We start from the raw sequence: 21,123 nt of genomic DNA, 5'->3' as shown, positions 1-21,123 counted from the left end.
CTTTTCTCTGTTTTTTCCTTTTTTCTTTATCTCTTCTGCTTGTTTCCTTTTTTTCTTTCTCTCCTTTCTTCCATCTTTCTTTTTCTCTCTCTTTGTCTCTCTTTCTCCTCCCCTTACTCTTTCTTGGGTACACCAGACTTGAGTTGGGATCCTGGCAAATCACTACACCCTTCATAGGACCTCAGTTTCCTCATCTGTGACTTTAAGGGATCAGACTAATTGACCTCAGAGGCTTCTCTCCTCTCTTGCTTTTCTGTCACACTCATTCTCTTTTCTCTTATTTTCCTGTTTCTCTATTTTTCCACATCCCTTCTCTTTCCTCCTCTCTCTCATCTTTCTTCTTTTCCTCTGCCTTTGTTCCACCATCTCCTCCTCTTCCTCACATTTACATCCCCACAGGAGTTCTCGGGAATTTCCTTTTTCCTTCCCTGAGTTCCTGATTTCGGGGGGCTTCCTGGGAGGTCAGTCTCAGATCTAGAGGGAATGGGATCCCAGCCCTGGGCATGGGCAGGAACCACGATCCCCTCTCCCTTGCCCTAGCTTGAAGAAGAACGGGGAATCCTGCTTGGGCAGAAGCGAGACGCAGAGCAGGAGAAGGCGGCTGCCCAGGAGCAAGTGGCCCAGCTGGAACAGGAGAAGCTGGTACAGGAGGCGGAGAGGCAGAACCTGGAACGCTCCCTGCAGGCCGCTGAACTGGCCCGGGAGGCCCTGGAGCAGCAGCTGCCTGCCTTTCAGAAGGAGCGTGGCCAGCTCCAAGATCAGCTGGCACAGGTAGAGAGGCGCCCTGGGTTCTGGGTGGCAGAGCTCCAAGGCGCCAATCCCTGCAAGCGGCCTTGGTTTTGGCAAGGGGGCCCAGAATGGCATAGAGCTGTCCTCAGCGGAGCTGGCTTGGGACCAGAAATAATATTTTCTTTAAAACCATTTTCCCTCTTTTTTTTTTTTTTTCCAAGAATTAATCTTAAAGCTTCTCTAGCATGGAAACACAACACTTAGAATTAGTCACTACCCATCAGGGAAGACTTCCTGGGGGAAGTGGCTTTAAATACTGGGCTTGAAATTGGGAAGGAATCCAGTGGGCAAAGGTCATTCAGGTGGGGACAGGTTGGGGAGGGGAAGACAATCAGAGGGAATTGTGGGAAAAGAGCCCAGGCAAGGAGCCTCAGGATAATTCAAAATGAAGACTGGCCAAAACTGTGACCTGGGGACTAACCCAGCCCTGTTCCGGGACAGTTGTCGAGGCAGTTGGGAGCTCAGCAGGAGGAACTTCAGAGAGTTCACCGAGATGGGGAACGGCACTCGGAGGGGCTGGAGCGGGCTTTCCGGGAGATGGAGTCACTGACCAAGGAGCGGGCCAGCCTGCTGGTGCAGCTGACCGCCTCCGAACGGGAGAACCGCTCCCTGACTGAGGAGGTGGCTGGCCTCCGGTAAGGAGATCGCGGAGGGCTGGGGGTCGTTTCCCTGCCTCCACGGGCACCTGGCCCAGCCCCTTGGCAAGGGGGGGAGGGTAGGGAGAGGAGCAGGGATGCACCTACACAGGAGGGATGACTTGGGGAAGAGGGCAGGGCACCTGAAGAGATCAGGCTTCCTGCAGGAGGAGTGCAGAAGATGAGCCTCCAATCACACTGGGGATTCTAGCAGGGGGGTGTGAATGGGATGGCCTTCCAGGGCTGGGGAATACAGCCTGTACAAAAGCAAGGCGGGGGGGGGGGAATGGAGAGCCCAATTTTGGGGCTGGTTGGGCTGCAATCTACCACCTCCAAGCCTTTGCCCTGGCCATCCTCCCTCTTTACAGATTCTTACTATCTTTAAGATTCAGCTCATCACCTTCCTCACAGTCTTTCCTGTTCTTCCTTCCTGCCTAAACTAGCTACTATTCGTTTTGAATTTATTTTTGGTATCATATGCACATCTTGTCTTCCCTGATAGAATGCAAGTTATCGAAGGAGTTTGATTTTTATTTTTGTATTTCCATTGCCAGGCATGTTGTAGGCACATAATAAAGGCTGTTTTATTAGCTGATTCATTAAAAGAGAGAATATTCAGTAATCCTGTGAAAGTAGGGTACAGGACTTTAAATGCCAGGCTGAAGAGTTTACATATCCTGTGCAGTAGGGAGCCATTGATGTTTCTTGAGCAGGGAAGTAACACGGTCAGATACTCAACCTGGGGGGAGAGTAAGGGTGGCTAGCCATAATAGGAATAGCTCTTGATTCTCACAGTGCTGTTAATATGAATATTAGTAACCCCATTTTACAAGGGAAGAAACTGCTTTAGAGAAACCAAGAAACCATTTCAGAGTTATAACTCTCAGAGGAGAAGTAAATTTGAACCACAGCTCGGCCTTCAAGACTAGAACCTGTGCTTCTGAAGGTTTGGGACCCACAGGCTTTTGCCTATAGGGACAGTAACCCGGGAGCTGTGTTTGCCAACACAGAGACATGTGGGGTGGGGCCCATCTAGTACCTGCCCTCGCTTTCCTTAAGGACCGAGAAGCTCCATTGGTGAGCCCCCTCCCAGGGGCGTGGGTCAGAGTTCGAGGCGGGCAGATCATGTCCCAGCAGCTGGACCCCTGTCGGAATGGAGCGGGTGCCCCCAGAAACTGGCTGAGCCCCCTAGCTGGAGCTGACTGTACCTCCCTCCCCCACCCCTCCCTAATGAACTCCCTTCCCCAGATCCAATTTCTTTCTCTGTAAACGAGGGGTTCGGACTAGCTTAGGGCTTCTTAACTTGGAGTCTGTGGATGGATGTGAAGGAGTCCAAACTTGGAAGGGAAAAATGAGATCTTTATTTTCACTAGTTTTGCATTTCTTTTGGACCTTCTGGATTGTATTTTATCCATTCTTTAAATTCATTCTCCTGGGTTCAGAGGCTCTAACAAACACCACCAAGACGTCCCGACCCACAAGTTATTCTTGGGCCAGATCATTCTGATAGTCCGGATAGAGAAAGAATAAAGATGAGTCCTAGGTTAAGGTCTAGGAGTGTATTGGGTATGGGTAAAGGTGTTCAAATTGTGAGAGCAATGGAAAGGGCTAGAATAAGAGCGATGATGAATATTGAAATAGAAGAGTTCCTGCCCAGCTCTGACATTCTGGGTTCTAAGGGCCCTCCCACCTCTGACCTTCTGGGTTCTAAGGGCCCTCCCAGCTCTGACGTCCTGTGTTCTAAGGGCCCTCCCAGCTCTGACATCCTGGGTTCTAAGGCCCTCCTAGCTCTGACATCCCGGGTTCTAAGGACCCTCCTATCTTAAAATTGTAGACTCTGAAATTCTGGGTCTGTGGAGAAGAGGCTGTGCTTGGGAGAACCTGGGCCTCCCTCAATGAACTTGTTTTTCTCCACAGCTCAGAGAAGGACACCCTCGAGACCAGCCTGTTTGAGGCCCACCGACAGCTCAGCCAGATGGAGGCACGCAGGGAGCAGCTGGAGGCGGATGTGCAGGGGCTGCTGCTGGCTAAGGAGACTCTGACTGGTACGGTCCCTGTGCTTTGGGGTTACGAGGGGGCTGTCCCCCCTCCCCCAGGGGGCCTTGGCAAGGCCTGGCTTCTGACCATAGCTCCTCATCTGGGCCGTGCCCGCCCTCTTGGCTCCTGGAGAGGCGGGGGTCTGACCGGGGCTGCTTCCTCTGCAGGATTCTGGGGCTGCCTCTTCTCTCTCGGTCTGACCTCTGTACCCTCTACTTTCATTCAGTCAGTCAGCATTTATTACTGCTAAGTATCAGACAGTGTGCCTTAAGAGACACAAAAGTCCCTGCCCTCAAGGAGCTTCCATTCTATGTGCAGAAGTATCATGCAGGAGAAACACCCCACAAAATAGATACAGAGTCACAGCAATGGTTGAGGACGGTCACTGGCAGCAGGATGGACTTTCTGGAGGAGGGACCACCTGAGCTGGGTACACATCCCTCACACGCAGGGGAAGTCACGTGTATAGGAGGGAAACCACCTCTAGAGATGGAAGTGAGGTCATCGAGGCACATGTCAGAGCCAGGAGGGCCCTTAGAACCCGGGATAAAAGTGTCTCCTCCTCGTCCTACCTTACAGGGCAACTCGTGGGTCTTCGACGGCAGATGGAGACAGAGGTGCAGAAACTCGTGCGGGACAAGGAGCTGCTAGCCCAGCAGCTGGTCCAGGTGGAGCAGGAGGCCCAGGCCACCCTTCGAGGAGAACAGGCAGCCCATGACGAGGATGTAGAGCGGCTGCGTCAGGAGAAGGTTTGAGGGGGGAGCCGCTGAGTTAAGCATCTGTTTGTGGGACCTGAGGCCCAACCAAGCGGGGCAGACAGATTGGGGGGATCATGGGCACTTACCCAGCCTGGGGCCCAGAGGGGAATCTGGGCTTTAGAAGTGGCAAAGGGACTTAGCAATCATCTGTCCTCACCCATTCGGGTCACAGATGAAGAAATAGAAACAGAAGAGGGGAGTTTATGCAAGATAGGGTATCTCAGAGTTGGGATTTCAAGTCAGAGTCTCTGACTTCCATACTTAATGGTCCATCTCTGTGCTGACTTTGATCTTCCTCCTAAATGCTTTACTTCCCATTGCCCTGAGGAAAAAAGATAAGATAGATTAGAGCAGGAGATAGATAGATAGATAGACAGACAGACAGACAGACAGATGGATGGATGGACAGATAATTGCATGGATGGATAGATACACTGATGGGCAGAGATTAGATATGGATGAATGAATAGATAGATGACTAGATTGATAGATAAGGACACAGATGGAAAAGATAGAAATAGGTTGATAGCTAAATAGAGATAGATGAGTAGATGGACAGATAAAGTAGAAGTTAGAGATATAAATGAATGTTTTCATGGATAGATAGATAGATCAATAAATAGATAAATGGATGAATGAACAAACAGAAAACTAAATAAGTAGATGGAACAGAGAGATAAATAGATAAGTGGCCAAAGATAGATAAATAGATGAATAAATAGACAACTAGATTAATAGATAGATAAATAGATGAGTAGATGGATAGGTAGGTAGATGGAACATAGATGGACAAACAGATAAATGCAGGAATGAATAAACAGATAACTAAATTAACAGATAAGTAGACAGATGGAACAGAGATAGATAAATGCATGGATGAACAAACAGATGACTAGATTAATAGATAAGTAAACAGAGACAGAGAGATAAATGAATAGATGGATAGGTAGACAGATGGAAAATAGATGGACAAACAGATAAATGGAGGAATGAATAGAAAGATGAGTGGATGGATAGATAGACAATTGGAATAGTTAGAGGGATAGATAAACAGAAGGATAGATAGCTTGGTCACAGATAAATAGATTGATAAATATGTACATACACACATCTATTTCTGTGCACGTTTTTCTCAACAGGGATGTGTACATATACATATATCCATACATTTATTTGAACAACTTCATTTGATAGTTAAAGAACCTGAGGCGCAGGGAGCAGAATTAATATGGGCTATCAGAGCTGGGATGGCCCTGAGAACCCAGGGAAGCAGAGCTGGGTGGGGAGGGATGTTGATGATCCACTTGAGTCCAACCCCTTCATTTTACAGATGGGGAAACTGAGTCCCAAAGAGCACTGACTTCCTCAAGACCACAGCAGAGTTTGGCCTGGCCCCACACTCTGCCCTCTCAGTGATGGTTGGGGCCACCGGCGCCTGACTCACGCCCCCTTTGCCCCCTCCTTCCCCCCCGTCCCCCTGCAGGAGGCGGCCCGCCGAGAGCTGGAAGCGGAACGCACGGAGCTTCTGCACCGGCTGAGCCAGGAGCGGGAGGAGCTCTTGGCCCGGCTGGAAGCGGAGAAGGAGGAGCTGAGCGAGGAGATCACGGCGCTGCAGCAGGACCGGGATGAGAGCCTCCTGCTGGCCGAAAATGAGAAGCAGCAGGTAGGGCCTGGCGTCCCCTGAGAGACCGGGCTCCTCAGGCCGCAGCGTTACGGGACTGGCCGGGGCAGCGGCCGCTCCTGGCTCTGCTTCCCAGCAGCACGACTTGAGTCTGTCCCCTGATGCCTCAGTTTCCCCATCTGTGCACTGGGGTGACCGCGTCATTGTTGTTGGTCGTTTCCGTCTCTCTGGCCCGGCTCAGGTCCTGACCTCTGGGAGACGGGCCCTCCCACCCCCAGGTCAGTGACCTGTGAGCCGCTCCAGTTAGCAGGACTGCCCAGTGGGCTCTGCGCAGCCTGGCCTGGGACTGGGGGCCCAAACTGACCCACCAGGTCCTTTCTCCCTGGGGAACCTTGGGCGAGCCCCTACCCCCTCATTTCTAACAAGGGGCGTTCATGGATCACGGATTTAAAGTAGTTGGAGCCGCCCACCGCCACACGCCGTTAGTTCACCCCCATGGAGGCAGGACTAGAACCATGGGGTCACTCCCCGGCTCCAGGTGCTGCCCCGTGCTCAGGAGGATTTTTTTTTTTTTTTGCTGAGGCATTGGGTTAAGTGACTCGCTGGGGCCCCGCAGGTATTGGGTCTGGGGCCGGATTAGAACTCAGGTTCCGCTGACTTCGGCGCCGGGCCCCGCCCCCTGTGCTACCCGCCCGCCCTGCGCTTGGGGGCTCCTAGTCTGGGAGCCTGTGGGCCCCTCAGCTGTGCCTGGGAACCCGCGCAGGGTCCGACCCCTCTCTCCGCCCCCGCAGGCCCTGTCTCTGAAGGAGTCCGAGAAGACAGCGCTGTCCGAGAAGCTCTTGGGCACCCAGCAGAGCCTGGCCACCATGTCCATGGACTTGGAGCGGCAGAAGCGAGACGCCCTGACCCGCCAGGAACAGGACCGGGTAGGTGGGGGTGTGGGCCCCCTGCCCCCTGCTCCTCATCTGGCTTCAGTCTGGGGGTCCCAGAGAGGCTGTGGGGTAGGGTCTGTCGGGCTTCCATTGAGGCTCATGTGGGTCCCTCAGGCTGCTGGGGAGCTGGGGCTCCCATCCTCAGGGAGCTTTCCGTCTGGGTGGGCAGCCCACAGACAGACACACAGACTGGGGTGGGGAGGAGTAAGCCGGGAAGGGCTTGCTGGGGAGGTGTAGGTGCCATGGATGGGGGGGCTTGCCTCACACAGAGGCCCCCCCCTCGGAATCCCTCCAGAGCACTGTGAATGCCCTGACCTCAGAGCTGCGGGACCTCCGGGCCAAGTTTGAGGAGGCCATCAACAACCACGAGCGGGAAGTGAAGGCGCTGCAGGAGCAGGCCCGGGACCTGGGCCGACAGCGGGAGTCCTGCCTCCGAGAGGTGAGCAGGGAGCTGAGGCACGCGGCCTGGAGGCTGGGGCTTGGGACGGCTCTGAAATTCCCCTTCCTCCTTATCAACTTGTCATCCTGCTCATGATTCTCCAGGCCTTTCTGAGCTTGCCATTGCTTTGCCCCCATCTTCCACGCTGAGCCCCTATTCCCCTTGCTGAGCCCTCCCTCCCCAAATCCCCAACCCCCTACTGAGCCCCCATCCCCCTCACTGAGCTCCCATTCCCCCTTACTGAGCCCCCATTCCCCTCACTGAGCTCCCATTCCCCCTCACTGAGCCCCCATCCTCCTTACAGAGCCCCCATCCCCCTCACTGAGCCCCCATCCCTTTCACTAAGTTCCCATTCCCCCTCACTGAGCCCCCATTCCCCTCACTGAGCTCCCATTCCCCCTCACTGAGCCCCCATTCCCCTCACTGAGCCCCCATCCCTTTCACTAGGTTCCCATTCCCCTCACTGAGCCCCCATCCCTTTCACTAAGTTCCCATTCCCCTCACTGAGCCCCCATCCCTTTCACTGAGCCCCCCCCCCCCACTGCTTCCTTGACAAACAGCCCCACATGTGGCAGCTGCCCAGGGGAGCCCAGAGGACCCTTACCCTAAGCTTGTCTCCCCCACCCTGCTCTGGCCCTGGCCTTCTCTAGGCTGATGAGTTGAGAACCCAGCTCCGGTTATTGGAGGATTCCCGGGACGGGCTTCGGAGGGAGCTGCTGGAGGCCCAACGGAAGGTCCGGGAGGGCCAGGAAGGGCGGGAAGCCCAGCGCCAAGAGACCCTTGAGCTGCGCCGCAGCCTGGGGGACAGCACCAAAGAGCGAGAGGCCCTGAGACGCTCCAACGAGGAGCTGAGAGCCGCCGTCAAGAAGGCAGAGAGTGAGCGCATCAGGTATGTCAGGCTGGGGAGGAGAGCTGGTTCCTGAGCCTGCGTCCTCCCCCCATGAACCCGTTCTCCTCTCGGAGCCTCCATCTCCTTGTTCATCTTCCCCAAGGTCCCATCACTCCTAAAAGCTCTCATTTCTTCCCTATGTCGATCACCACTCCCTACCCACCACTTTTCCCCAAGCCTCTCCAAACCTTCCCTGACCCCCCAAATCCCCATCCTGACTGTTCTCTTCTTGACCTAGAGCCCCCATTCCCTTCCAAGACCAAGCCCCACTTCTGCTGATTGACCCCTCAAGCCTTCATCCCTCCCACTGTGTTCTATCCCCCAATGTCCCAGGAGAGCGGCAGGGGCTGCATTGTGCCCCAGTGAATGAAGCCTCGTACCCTGGCCTCCAAGCCTCGTAGGAGCTGGCTTGCAGCTGCCCCTAATAATCCACACATGGCGGGGCTGTTGCTCGGGACCCCTAACCTTCTACCCCTTCCCCACCCCCATCCCCACTAGTTTGAAGCTCGCCAACGAGGACAAGGAGCAGAAACTGGCGCTGCTGGAAGAGGCTCGGGCGGCCTCGGGCAGGGAGGCCGGAGAGCTGAGGGCAGGGCTGCAGGAGGTCGAGCGCTCAAGGCTTGAAGCCCGGCGGGAGCTACAGGAGCTCAGGCGCCAGGTGCGGGACCTCGGGAGGCGGAGGCTCAGGCGTCGGGGGATCAGGCGTTGGGGGATCGGGTATCGGGGGCTCGGGCTTTGGGGGATCAGACCTCAGGGGCTCAGACATGGGGGGATCGGGCGTCAGGGGCTCGGGCTTTGGGGGATCAGGTGTCGGGGGCTCAGACATTGGGGGATCGGGTGTTGGGGGCTTGGGCATTGGGGGCTCGGGCTTTGGGGGATCAGACGTCAGGGGCTCAGACATTGGGGGATCGGGCGTCGGGGGCTCGGGCTTTGGGGGATCAGACGTCAGGGGCTCGGGCTTTGGGGGATCAGGTGTCGGGGGCTCAGACATCGGGGGATTGGGTGTTGGGGGCTTCGGCGTCGGCTGCACCTGGCCGGGTAACCGTGGCCCGCCTCTCACTCGGCTCCATCACTCATAACATGTGGGTCTTTGGTCCCTAATGTCCCTTCAAGCTTCCAAACTGGGGGAGAAATGGCCTGAGCACAGGGAGCCTCCACTCTGAGGAGGGAAACAGGGTGTAGACAAGCTCCACAACAGCTGCTGTGCCCAGGACTCTGCTGTCACTTATGCAAGTCCTATCCAGAGCTTCCCAGAACCGCTGAAGCCGGGCTGTTATTCTCCCCATTCTGTGGGTGATGAGACTGAGGATTCGAGCAGGTCAGAGACTCTATCCGTCTCACACTTAGTAAGCAGGGTGGCTGCTTGTCGGAGCTGAATCTGCAAGACCCCAGGGGGTCATGGGAAAAACACAGGTGTTAGAGACAGAACTGGGTAAGAGCTCGGGTCGTACCAGCCACGCGGCCTGAAGCACTGAGCTCTCGGAGCCGCCCTCTCCCGTCTGTGATGTGGAACATAATCAGCCGCTGAGGTTTGCCGAATGCTCTACAAATATTGTCTGGTTCACCTCACTGCAGCCCTGGAGGGTCGTGCTATTATTGTTCCCATCTCATAGGAGAGGGAACTGAGACTAGCGAACATTTATGTAGTACCTACTGTGTGCTAAATGCCTTACATGGATTCTCTCAGTTGATCCTCACAACTACTCTGGGAAGTAGTAGGCACTATTATTTTTTATTTTTTGGCTGAGGCAGTTGGGATAAGTGACTTGGCCATGGTCACACAGCCAGGAAATATTAAATGTTTGAGATCACATTTGAACTCAGGTCCTCCTGACTTTGGGGCCGGTGCTCTATCCACTGTGCCAGCTAGCTGCCCCAGTAGGTACTGTTATTATGCTCATTTTACAGATGGGGCAAACTGAGTTGTGTTTTTTTCTTTAGTGACCTTCCCAGGGTCACACTGCTAGTAAGTGTCAAAGGTAAATTTGAACTCATCTTCCTGATTCCAGGCCCAGAGTCCTAGCTTTTGCACCCCCACACTAAGAGCTGAATGCCCATCATTGCTGTGAGACCTCAAACAAGACAGTATCACCTGCTTTGTAAACTCAAGGGCAGCCGTATTGGCTTGCTGACGGCCTGGCTCAGACCTAGAGGGAGTAAATCAGAGAGGCCTGCCTGGATTAGGAGGCTTACAGGCCATAGTCCCATCTAAGCCAGGCCCTGGCTCTCCTCTGTGGCCTGAGCGCTCCTCTCTTGGCTCTAGATGAAGCTGCTGGACAGTGATAACGCCAAGAAGACCCAGGAGCTGGTGGAGCTGCAGGGCCGGGTAGCTCTGAGCCAGCAGCTGGAGAAGGAGGCCCGGAGGGAGGCCTTTGGTCTCAAGCAGAAAGTTCTAAAAGGAGAGGTCGCCTTGGATGGGACCAAGCAAGAGGTAAATGGTCTCCACTGCAGAACGGTCCAGGCAGGAGGAGCCAGTGCCCCAGAGCAGGGACAGCAACGAAGCCCTCCCTAGGTCCCTGCCCCTTATAGACACGACCCTTCCCAGGCCCCTGCCCCTCACAGACACGACCCTTCCCAGGCCCCTGCCCCTCACAGACACGACCCTTCCCAGGCCCTTGCCCCTCACAGACACGGCTCTTCCCAGGCCCCTGCCCCTCACAGACACGGCTCTTCCCAGGCCCCTGCCCCTCACAGACACGGCCCTTCCCAGGCCCCTGCCCCTCATAGACATGGCCCTTCCCAGGCCCCTGCTCCTCATAGACACAGCCCTTCCTAGGCCCCGGCCCCTCATAGATACAACCCTTCCCAGGTCTCTGCCCTTCATAGACACGGCCCTTCTACCCCTCACAGACACGGGCCTTCCCAGGCCCCTGCCCCTCACAGACACGGCCCTTCCTAGGCCTCTGCCCCTCACAGACACGGCCCTTCCCAGGCCCCTGCCCCTCACAGACACGGCCCTTCCCAGGCCCCTGCCCCTCACAGACAGGACTCTTCCTAGGCCTCTGCCCCTCATAGACGTGGCCCTTCCTAGGCCTCTGCCCCTCATAGACACAACCCTTCCCAGGCCCCTGCCCCTCACAGACACGGCCCTTCCCAGGCCCCTGCCCCTCACAGACACGGCCCTTCCCAGGCCTCTGCCCCTCACAGACACAGCCCTTCCCAGGCCCCTGCCCCTCATAGACACGGCCCTTCCCAGGCCCCTGCCCCTCACAGACAGGACTCTTCCTAGGCCTCTGCCCCTCATAGACGTGGCCCTTCCTAGGCCCCTGCCCCTCACAGACACGGCCCTTCCCAGGCCCCTGCCCCTCACAGACAGGACTCTTCCTAGGCCTCTGCCCCTCATAGACGTGGCCCTTCCTAGGCCCCTGCCCCTCATAGACACAACCCTTCCCAGGCCCCTACCCGTCACAGACACGGCCCTTGCCAGGCCCCTGCCCCTCACAGACACGGCCCTTGCCAGGCCCCTGCCCCTCACAGACACGGCCCTTGCCAGGCCCCTGCCCCTCACAGACAAGGTCCTTCCCAGGCCCCTGCCCCTCACAGACAAGGCCCTTCCCAGGCCCCTGCCCCTCACAGACACGGCCCTTCCCAGGCCCCTGCCCCTCACAGACACGGCCCTTCCCAGGCCTCTGCCCCTCATAGACGTGGCCCTTCCTAGGCCCCTGCCCCTCATAGACACGGCCCTTCCCAGGCCTCTGCCCCTCATAGACACGACCCTTCCCAGGCCTCTGCCCCTCACAGACACAGCCCTTCCTAGGCCTCTGCCCCTCACAGACACGACCCTTCCCAGGCCCCTGCCCCTCATAGACACGGCCCTTCCCAGGCCCCTACCTGTCACAGACATGGCCCTTCCCAGGCCTCTGCCCCTCACAGACACGGCCCTTCCCAGGCCTCTGCCCCTCACAGACACGGCCCTTCCCAGGCCCCTGCCCCTCATAGACATGGCCCTTCCCAGGCCCCGGCCCCTCATAGACACGAGCTTTCCCAGGCCTCTGCTCCTCATAGACACAGCCCTTCCTAGGCCCCTGCCCCTCATAGATACGGCCCTTCCCAGGCCCCTGCTCCTCATAGACACAATACTTTCTAGGCCTTTACTCCTCACAGACACAACCCTTCCCAGGCCTCTGCCCCTCACAGACACGGCCCTTCCCAGGCCCCGGCCCCTCATAGATACGACCCTTTCCAGGCCCCTGCCCCTCACAGACACGGCCCTTCCCAGGCCCCGGCCCCTCATAGATACGACCCTTCCCAGGTCCCTGCCCCTCACAGATACGATCCTTCCCAGGCCTCTGCCCCTCATAGACATGGCCCTTCCTAGGCCCCTGCTCCTTATAGACACAATACTTTCTAGGCCTTTACTCCTCACAGACACAACCCTTCCCAGGCCTCTACCCCTCACAGACACGCCCTTCCCAGGCCCCTGCCCCTCATAGATACGACCCTTCCCAGGCCCCTGCCCCTCACAGATACGACCCTTCCCAGGCCCCTGCCCCTCATAGATACGACCCTTCCCAGGCCCCTGCCCCTCATAGATACGACCCTTCCCAGGCCCCGCCCCTCATAGACACGAGCTTTCCCAGGCCTCTGCTCCTCATAGACACAGCCCTTCCTAGGCCCCTGCCCCTCATAGATACGGCCCTTCCCAGGCCCCTGCTCCTCATAGACACAATACTTTCTAGGCCTTTACTCCTCACAGACACAACCCTTCCCAGGCCTCTGCCCCTCACAGACACGGCCCTTCCCAGGCCCCGCCCCTCATAGATACGACCCTTTCCAGGCCCCTGCCCCTCACAGACACGGCCCTTCCCAGGCCCCGGCCCCTCATAGATACGACCCTTCCCAGGTCCCTGCCCCTCACAGATACGATCCTTCCCAGGCCTCTGCCCCTCATAGACATGGCCCTTCCTAGGCCCCTGCCCCTTATAGACACAATACTTTCTAGGCCTTTACTCCTCACAGACACAACCCTTCCCAGGCCTCTACCCCTCACAGACACGGCCCTTCCCAGGCCCCTGCCCCTCATAGATATGACCCTTCCCAGGCCCCTGCCCCTCACAGATACGACCCTTCCCAGGCCCCTGCCCCTCATAGATACGACCCTTCCCAGGCCCCTGCCCCTCATAGATACGACCCTTCCCAGGCCTCTGCTCTTCATAGACACGACACTTTCTAGGCCCTTGCCCCTCATAGACACGGCCCTTCCCAGGCCCCTGCCCCTCACAGATACGGCCCTTCCTAGGCCTTTGCCCTTCACAGACACAGCCCTTCCTAGGCCTCTGCTCCTCATAGACACGGCCCTTCCTAGGCCTTTGCCCCTCACAGACACAGCCCTTCCTAGGCCCCTGCTCCTCATAGACACGACACTTTCTAGGCCTCTACTGCTCACAGATACGACCCTTCCTAGACCTCTGCCCCTCATAGACATGGCTCTTCCTAAGCCTCTGCCCTTCATAGACACGACCCTTCCTAGGCCTCTGCCCTTTCCAGCGACACATGATTCCCTGGATGTACTATGGTCCTCACCTCCTAACCTCAGAGGGCTGTGACTACATAGAGTTTAAAATTCATCTGGAGGCAGTGCTGAGAAAGGGATTGAGGAGCTATCACTGTACTGAACCTATCCTCAGGAGGCTAAAGCATGGGCAACTGACCTCCTCCTCCTTTTAGCTAGGATCAGAGACATTTTAGGGAAAGACTTTGGAAGTAAGCAGGCCCTTAGAACCCAGGATGTCAGAGCTGCAGGATGCAGGGGAAGGATGAAGGTCTGTCCTCTGGCATACTCCCCTCCCTCCCTCCTCCTCAACACCCCTTTTTATACCCCCAGCTCCTTTCTGTTCAGAGGAGACTTTTGGAGGTGGAGCAGGGATTCCAGACCCGGGAGCGAGGGCTCCTGGGCTCCCTGGAGGAGTCTCGGGGCTCAGAGAAGAAGCTTTTGGATAATGCTCGGAATCTGGAGCTGAAGCTAGAGAGGACACAGGCTGAAGCTGGGGAGCTGGGACTCCGACTGAGCGCTGCTGAGGGCCGGATGCAGGGCCTCGAGATGGAGCTGGCCCGAGTGGAAGGGCAGCGGCGGGAGGCTGAATTCCAGCTGAGCAGCCTGCGCTCAGCCCTGCGTCGCACCCTGGGCATAGGAAGGGTACCCAGTCCTGCTTTCCGAGGCTACGCTAATTCCCCGAAGAGGATCCCTTCTCCTGCAAGAGGTGACAGACTTGGGCCTCAGATCTTACTTGGAGATTCCTGAGCCAGGCCAGTCAAAGGGGCATTGGATCCCAGAGCCAGAGCCAGAAGGAGTCTTAGAACCCAGGAGGTCAGAACTAGGAGGGCCCTTAGAACCCGGGATGTCAGAACTAGGAGGGCCTTTAGAGCCCAGGAGGTCAGAGCTGGGAGGGCCCTTAGAACCCGGGATGTCAGAGCTGGGAGGGCCTTTAGAGCCCAGGAGGTCAGAGCTGGGAGAGCCCTTAGAACACAGGATGTCAGAACTGGGAGGGCCCTTACTTAGAACCCAGGAGATCAGAGCTGGAAGGGCCCTTAGATATCATTATTTCAGACTTTCATTCTATAAGATATAATAAATAAGAAAGTTGAGGTCCAGAGAGTTGACCAATCACACAAGTAATAATGGGGATTCTAGAGCTGGGTCTAGAACCCTGATTTCCTACCTCCCAGCCCAGAGCCTTGCCCACTATTCAGGCTACTTCCAGATGTGAAATTCCTGCCCAAATAGTCAGGGGAGCGTGGGTCAGCCCCATGGGGTAGCCCGCCCAAACCAGGACTCTCTCTGGTCCTCATGGAAACTAACCAGCCCAAGTCCTGTCCTGCCATGCTGCTGTGTGCCACAAGGTGGCAACCTCTCCCGGCCTTCTGGCTCATTCTTTCTCTTAAGGAGCCATTATTAGGCATCCGTTGCACAGGGGTTGGGGTGCCAGTCCTGGGGGAGATACACAATTTAATATGGCGTCTCCTCCATACAAGAGAGCTTGCAGTCTACAAGGGAGATAACAAATGCAGATTATTACTACAAAACATCATTATTAATATACAGATTATTAACCATAGAGATTATAATATGATTTTTAATTATTTTATTAATACACAGATTAATACAAAATAATACAAGCTCGTTAGAGAATATTTCACATTAATATAGTACCTGAAAGTCTAAAAAGCACTTTCTACACACTTCATACATCCTTTGATCCCATAGTACCTCTGGGAGGTCGGGTCTATTATTAGACCCATTTTGCAGATGATAACTGCGCCTTTTAACTTAGAGGCTAGGGTCACACAGCTTAGTATTTGAGACAATATTTAAATCCAGGTATTCCTGACTCCAGGTCCAGTTTACTGCTCTAGCAGGCAAGAGAAACCCAAGGCACTGCTCCGGGAGGTCTGGGAGGAAAGAGCGTTACTGGTCCAGATCCGTGTATTACGTTAGGGTGTGCAGTTCTGTGTGTGATCTGGCCTGGGCTCACAGCAGCCCATGAAGTAAATGCTGCTGGTATCACAACAGCCCATTTTACTGATGGAGAAACTGATCCATGGTGAATGTTGAGTGTTAGAAGTGGATTTAAATTGTCCTGTGCAGTCCTTGGTCACCTCTCAGTTACTGCTGAGTTGGGATCAGGGAGGCTTCCTGGAGGAGGTGGCTTTGTAGGAGTTTCAGAATGAGGAGTGGGGAAAGGAGAGACATTCTAGGCTTGAGGAAGAGTGAGAAAGGCCTGGAGTGGGGAGGGGGACAAGTTCATTAATGGAGTTGGGAGCGTGGAGGAGAGCAGTATGGGGAGAGATGGCATCGGGTTGTAGAACGTCAGGCCTTAGTGGGTGTTGGGAAGTCAGGCAGGGCTTTTGGACGTGTCCATGATGGGGGCGGCTGTTGGAGAAATGATTCTTGAGTGTAAAGGATGGTGAAAATGGAGACAGACTTGCCCAGTCAGGTCCACCTAACTCCAGGCCTGGGGCTCCTAACCGACCCGCAGCCAGCACTCTGCGCCCCGCCGGGTTTGGTGACCTGCATCGGTAATGGCTCCCCGGGCAGCAACAGTACACTGAAAGGAGCGGGTTTCTCGAGGATGATCAGAAGCTCAGTTTGGGCCTCTGGGTCTCTTCATCATGTCTCCCCCAGGAAGCGGGGAATCCCCTCCGGAGGGCTCCAGCTGCTCCAGTTCCCCTGAACGCACCCGCCACTCCTGCGCCACGTCCCCAGAGCCCATGGCTTCGCCCCCGCCTCCCACCATGGACCTGGATGCTGAGACAGTGCGGGCTGCCCTCCGGCAGTTCCTGAAGGAGCTTCAGGATGCCCAGCGGGAACGGGTACAAGCCCCAGGGCGGGTGGGCGTGCTCTAGAGAGAGTTTGAATCCCTGTGGGGCTCCTGCCGAGGCCCTCTGGCCACAAGACGTGAGCCTCCACACTTGGGAGAGGAGGCTGTCTTCTTCCTGTCTCCACTGGCCCCTCCAGATCCCCGTGCCCAGCCTGGAAGTCTGTGACTGACCCTTTGTGATCCTCCCTGGTGTAGGATGAGCTACGAGTTCGAGTGAGCACTCTGAACCGACAGCTGGCCGACTCGGAAAGAGCGAGAGACACGGCCAACACCCACGTGGAGCAGCTGCAGAAGCTGGTGGTAGAGTGTGAGGAAGGTCAGTGCCCTGGGGAGCCAGCCCCGAGGAGAGGCCCCCCAGGAGGGCTGGGAGACTGAGGAGGGAGCCCCCTGGCAGGGCCTCTAAGCAGGGAAGTCCGGGTCTCGCCTTCCAGGGCGTCGTGGGGCCGATGGGCGGCTGAGTGGGGCCCAGGCAGCGCTGGTCCTTCGGGAGGAGAGCGTCCGGCGGAGCGAGCGAGAGCGTCGGGCTGCGCTTGACCAGGTGGCCACCCTGGAGAGGAGCCTGCAGGCGGCTGAGAACGAGCGACGGGCCAGCCAGGTGGGTGTCCCTGGGCTTGTGTCTGTGCTGGTTTGCACAGGAGTCAGTCAGCAACTGCTTGTCAGTCATTGGCTTCCTTCAGGCCTGGAAGTGGGAGCCTGCAAGCAGAAAAATAAGATGGGCCTTATCCTTTCTAAATAATAGCTTTTTATTTTTCCAAATACATGCAAAAATAGTTTTCAACGTTCACCTTTGCAAAACTTGGTGTTTTAAATTTTTCTCTCTTTCCTCCCTCCTCCCTCCCCAAGGCATCACACCATCTCATAGAGGTTAAACGTGCAATTCTTCTAGTTTTTATTTATTTTTAATTATGATATTTTATTTTCAAAATGCAAAATGTATTCTAAATTTTTCTCCCTTTCCTTCCCCCCTTTCCCTCCTCAAGACACCAAGAAATCTCAGAGAGGCTAAACATGTGCAATTCTTTTGTTCTTTTTATTTATTTTTAAAAATAACTTTTTACTTTCAAAATAAATGCAGACAGTTTTCAACATTCACATTTGCAAAACTTTGTGTTCCAAATTTTTCTTCCTTCCTCCCCTCGAACCCTCTCCCCTGGAGAGCAAGCAATATGTGCTCTTGTCTGTGTGGGCACTGGAGAAGTTCTCCTGCTCTCCGAGCACTTGTCCCAGAGGAGGACCATGGGAACATGTTCCCCGGGACCCTGGAGGCTCGCATGAGCACAGGGGAGCTTATGGGCTCCACATCTGGGTTTTTTGTCGGGAGTAGAAGGAGCTAGAGGTGGGGGCCCCTCTCTGGAGGCTGGAGCGGAGGCTTCTTCTTCAAGGCTGGATGGATTTTGAGGCCTCCCGGGCCCCTTTTGAGTTGGAGGCCACACTCCAGGCCCTCGCTTGGCTCCTGTGCAGACAGTACATTGGTGTACCAGGCACATCCAGTGTGCCCGATGCCTTGGGCAGAATGTCCATACCTCTCAGCATCTTTTTCTCTGGCCAGGGGTCTCTCTGTCTCCACAGATGTTCATGTGAAATCTGGGAGAATCCTGGTGAGGAGGGGAATGTCTCAGGGCTCAGTGAGGGTGGTTTGGGAGAGGGAGGGAGATGGGAGGGACATTCATTCCCCCCATTTTCTCCCCGACTCTCCCTGCCTTCTCTGCCCCTGCCTTTCCCCCAAGCTGCTTCCTTTAGTGCTCCCCTGCCTCCCCTCTCCCCCCCACCCTCGCCTGGCCCTGGGCCTGGTCTGACTGGGCAGAGCCGAAGGCCTCCTCTGGCTGTTGTGTCTGCGTCTCTGGCTCTGGCTCTGGTCCCAGGTGTGGGGGTTGAGGAGGGATAAGGCCAGGAACAAAGCGGGGAAGAGGCCAGGCCAGGGGTGGCCTCTGGGCCCAGACCCAGGCTCAGCAGGGAGAGGGACTCCAGAGGCCTGCTGCGGGAAGAGGGGGAATGTCTGAGAGGGGCCTGCTTGGCTCCCCAGGAGAGCCGTAGTTACCCAGTGGTCCATATTCCCAACCCCCTCCCCTCCCTCTACTGTCCCCCCAAGCCCACAGCCCACTCCACCCCTAGCTCCAGCTTTCCTGTTTCTGTCTGGCTGCCTAAAGCCAAGGGAGGCAGCTAGTCTCCCCACCCCATCCTCTTACCCCTCATTCTTGGAAACTAACAGCTCCCACCCCCTTGGGCTGACTTCTTGCCATGATTTCTGGGGCTGCCACGTTCATTGCAGAATCACAGAATGTCAGAACTGGAAGGACCCTTAATACAAAGAATGTCAGGCCTGGGAGAGCCCTTAGAACCTGGGATGTCAGAGCTGGGGGGAGCTTAGAACCCGGGATGTCAGAGCTGGGGGGGCCTTAGAACCCGGGATGTCAGAGCTGGGGGGGCCTTAGAACCCGGGATGTCAGAGCTGGGGGGGGCCTTAGAACCCGGGATGTCAGAGGTGGAAGGACCCTTAGAACCCAGGATGTCCAGAGCTGGGAGGGCCCTTAGAACCCAGAATGTCAGAGCTAGAGACCCTTAGAACACAGGATGTTGGAGCTGAGAGGGGTCTCTGAAATCATTTAGTCCTATTTGCTTCATTTTATAAATGGGAAAACTGAGACCCCCCAAAGAGGATGTGACTTGGCTAAATCACACATGGAGTTAGCACCCCTTTTCTGAAGGGTAGCTACCAGAAAAGAACCCAGGAATGATCAGGAGAGGGACCTGGTATGGTGAAAAGGACAAAAACGTATGCGGTAGGTACCATGTACCAGATACTGTATTAGGTGCTCACAAATTTTATTTCATTTGATCCTCAAAACAACAGCCCTCTATTCTTATCAACCATTTTACAGATGGCACACAGGTGAAGTGACTTGCTCAGGGTCACAGGGCAGATATCTGAGTCTGGATTTGGATTCAGGCCCCACATTCTGTCCATTGCCCCTTTAGCTGCCAACTGGCGGCAGAATAAAGGGAGGCTGGATCGGGCTGGGGGAGGGTGACCAGAGCCTGATGTTTCCCCCCTTTGCAGGAGAAGATCAGTAAGATGAAAGCCAATGAAGCCAAGCTGGAGAGTGACAAACGGAGGCTAAAAGAGATCCTGGATGCCTCAGAGAGCCGAGCCACCAAACTGGAGCTGCTTCGACACTCACTGGAGGGTGAACTGCAGCGGAGCCGGCTGGGCATGGGGGACCGGGAGTCCCAGGCCCAGGCTCTCCGAGATCGGACAGAGAACTTAGAGAGACAGGTGAGCGCTCCTAGTTCTTCCCTCTCTCTGTTGATTCTCCCTTCTAGTATCTCTTCTCCTTAGAACCTAGGAGGTCAGAGCTGGGAGGGCCCTTAGAACCCATGTCAGAACTAAAGGAAAAGTGAGGAAGGGAATGAGTTTTTATATAGTACCTACTATGTGCTGGGCATTATGCTAAACACTTTACAAATATGATTCAATTTGCTCTTCACATCAACTAGCAGGTAGGTGTCATTATTCTCATTTTACAGTTGAGAAAACTGAGGCAAACAGATTTAAAATTGAGACTATGCAAAGGAAAGGGACTTAGCCATATTAGATGAAAAACTATATTATAAAGCGGAAGTCATCAAAACTACTTGATATCAAGCAAGAAATAGAACGGTGGATCAGTGGAATAGGTTAAGAATGCAAGACGCAATAGTCAATGACTATAGTATTCTACTGTTTGATAACCCCAAAGACTCCAGTTTCTGGGATAAGAACTCACTATTTGACCAAAAACCACTGGGAAAACTGGAAAATAATATGGCAGCCATTAACCAACATCTCACACCATAAACCAAGAGAAGGTCAGAATGAGCTCGTGATTTAGACATAAAGGGTGATACTATAAGCAGAGTAGGAGAGCAAGGAATAGTTTACCTGTCAGATCTATGAAGAGCAGAGGAATTTATGACCAAACAGGAGCTAGAGAACATTATGAAATGCAAAATGGATAATTCTAATAACGTTAAATTTAAAAGGTTTTGCACAAGTAAAGCCAATGCAGCCAAGATTAGAAGGGAAGCAGAAAGCTGGAAAACAACTTTTATAGCCAGTGTTTCTGATAAAGGCTTCATTTCTAAAATTTATACAGAACTTTGTAAGAATTTATAAGAATACAAGATATTCCTGTTTGATAAAGGGTCAAAGGACAGTTTTTCACATAAAGAAATTAAAGCCTTTTATAGTCATATGAAAAAAATGCTCTAAATCACTATTAATTAGAGAAATGCAGTTTAAATATTTTTATTCATATGTATTTATTTCAAATATATTTATAACACATTTATTTAAATACATATACATATGTATTTAAATAAATGTGTTATATATATAGATATATAGATATAGATATAGATAGATAGATATTTTTTCATATGTAATTCCAGTGCCTGGAAAATTATAGATTCTTTTTTGTATCAATAGTAAGATATCAAGCAATCTGACACAAGTTACATATGTACAATCATTTTAAACATATTTTCATCTTAGTCATGTTGTGAAAGAAAAATCAGGATAAAAGAGAAAAAACCACTAGAGAAAAAAATGTGAAAATAGCGTGCTTCAATCCTCAGTCTCCATAGTTCTCTCTCTGGATGTGTATGGCATAAAAAATGCAAATAAAACAACTCTCAGGTATCATCAGCTGACAGATTGGCTAATATG

At 54.2% G+C, this 21,123-nt stretch overlaps 1 protein-coding gene across 10 annotated transcripts in view; it reads left to right on the top strand.

The window, feature by feature from the left end:
• Positions 1–21,123, top strand: part of CROCC (ciliary rootlet coiled-coil, rootletin) — an 83,233-nt gene that overhangs the window by 49,226 nt on the left and 12,884 nt on the right. For all 10 annotated transcript variants that reach the window (XM_051988431.1, XM_051988432.1, XM_051988428.1 and 7 more), the window contains 15 exons: positions 541–771; positions 1,231–1,424; positions 3,342–3,469; positions 4,041–4,210; positions 5,703–5,882; positions 6,632–6,766; positions 7,068–7,211; positions 7,862–8,100; positions 8,599–8,758; positions 10,364–10,531; positions 13,925–14,300; positions 16,223–16,410; positions 16,614–16,734; positions 16,850–17,013; positions 19,477–19,692. In XM_051988431.1, the coding sequence (XP_051844391.1) occupies positions 541–771; positions 1,231–1,424; positions 3,342–3,469; positions 4,041–4,210; positions 5,703–5,882; positions 6,632–6,766; positions 7,068–7,211; positions 7,862–8,100; positions 8,599–8,758; positions 10,364–10,531; positions 13,925–14,300; positions 16,223–16,410; positions 16,614–16,734; positions 16,850–17,013; positions 19,477–19,692 (2,814 nt within the window). The remainder of the gene's footprint in view (positions 1–540; positions 772–1,230; positions 1,425–3,341; positions 3,470–4,040; positions 4,211–5,702; positions 5,883–6,631; positions 6,767–7,067; positions 7,212–7,861; positions 8,101–8,598; positions 8,759–10,363; positions 10,532–13,924; positions 14,301–16,222; positions 16,411–16,613; positions 16,735–16,849; positions 17,014–19,476; positions 19,693–21,123) is intronic.

Source organism: Antechinus flavipes, chromosome 3, assembly GCF_016432865.1.
Source record: "Antechinus flavipes isolate AdamAnt ecotype Samford, QLD, Australia chromosome 3, AdamAnt_v2, whole genome shotgun sequence".
NCBI classification, from domain to species: domain Eukaryota; kingdom Metazoa; phylum Chordata; class Mammalia; order Dasyuromorphia; family Dasyuridae; genus Antechinus; species Antechinus flavipes.
The sequence above is the reverse complement of the archived record's forward strand: the minus strand, read 5'-3'. Positions and strand labels throughout refer to the sequence as shown.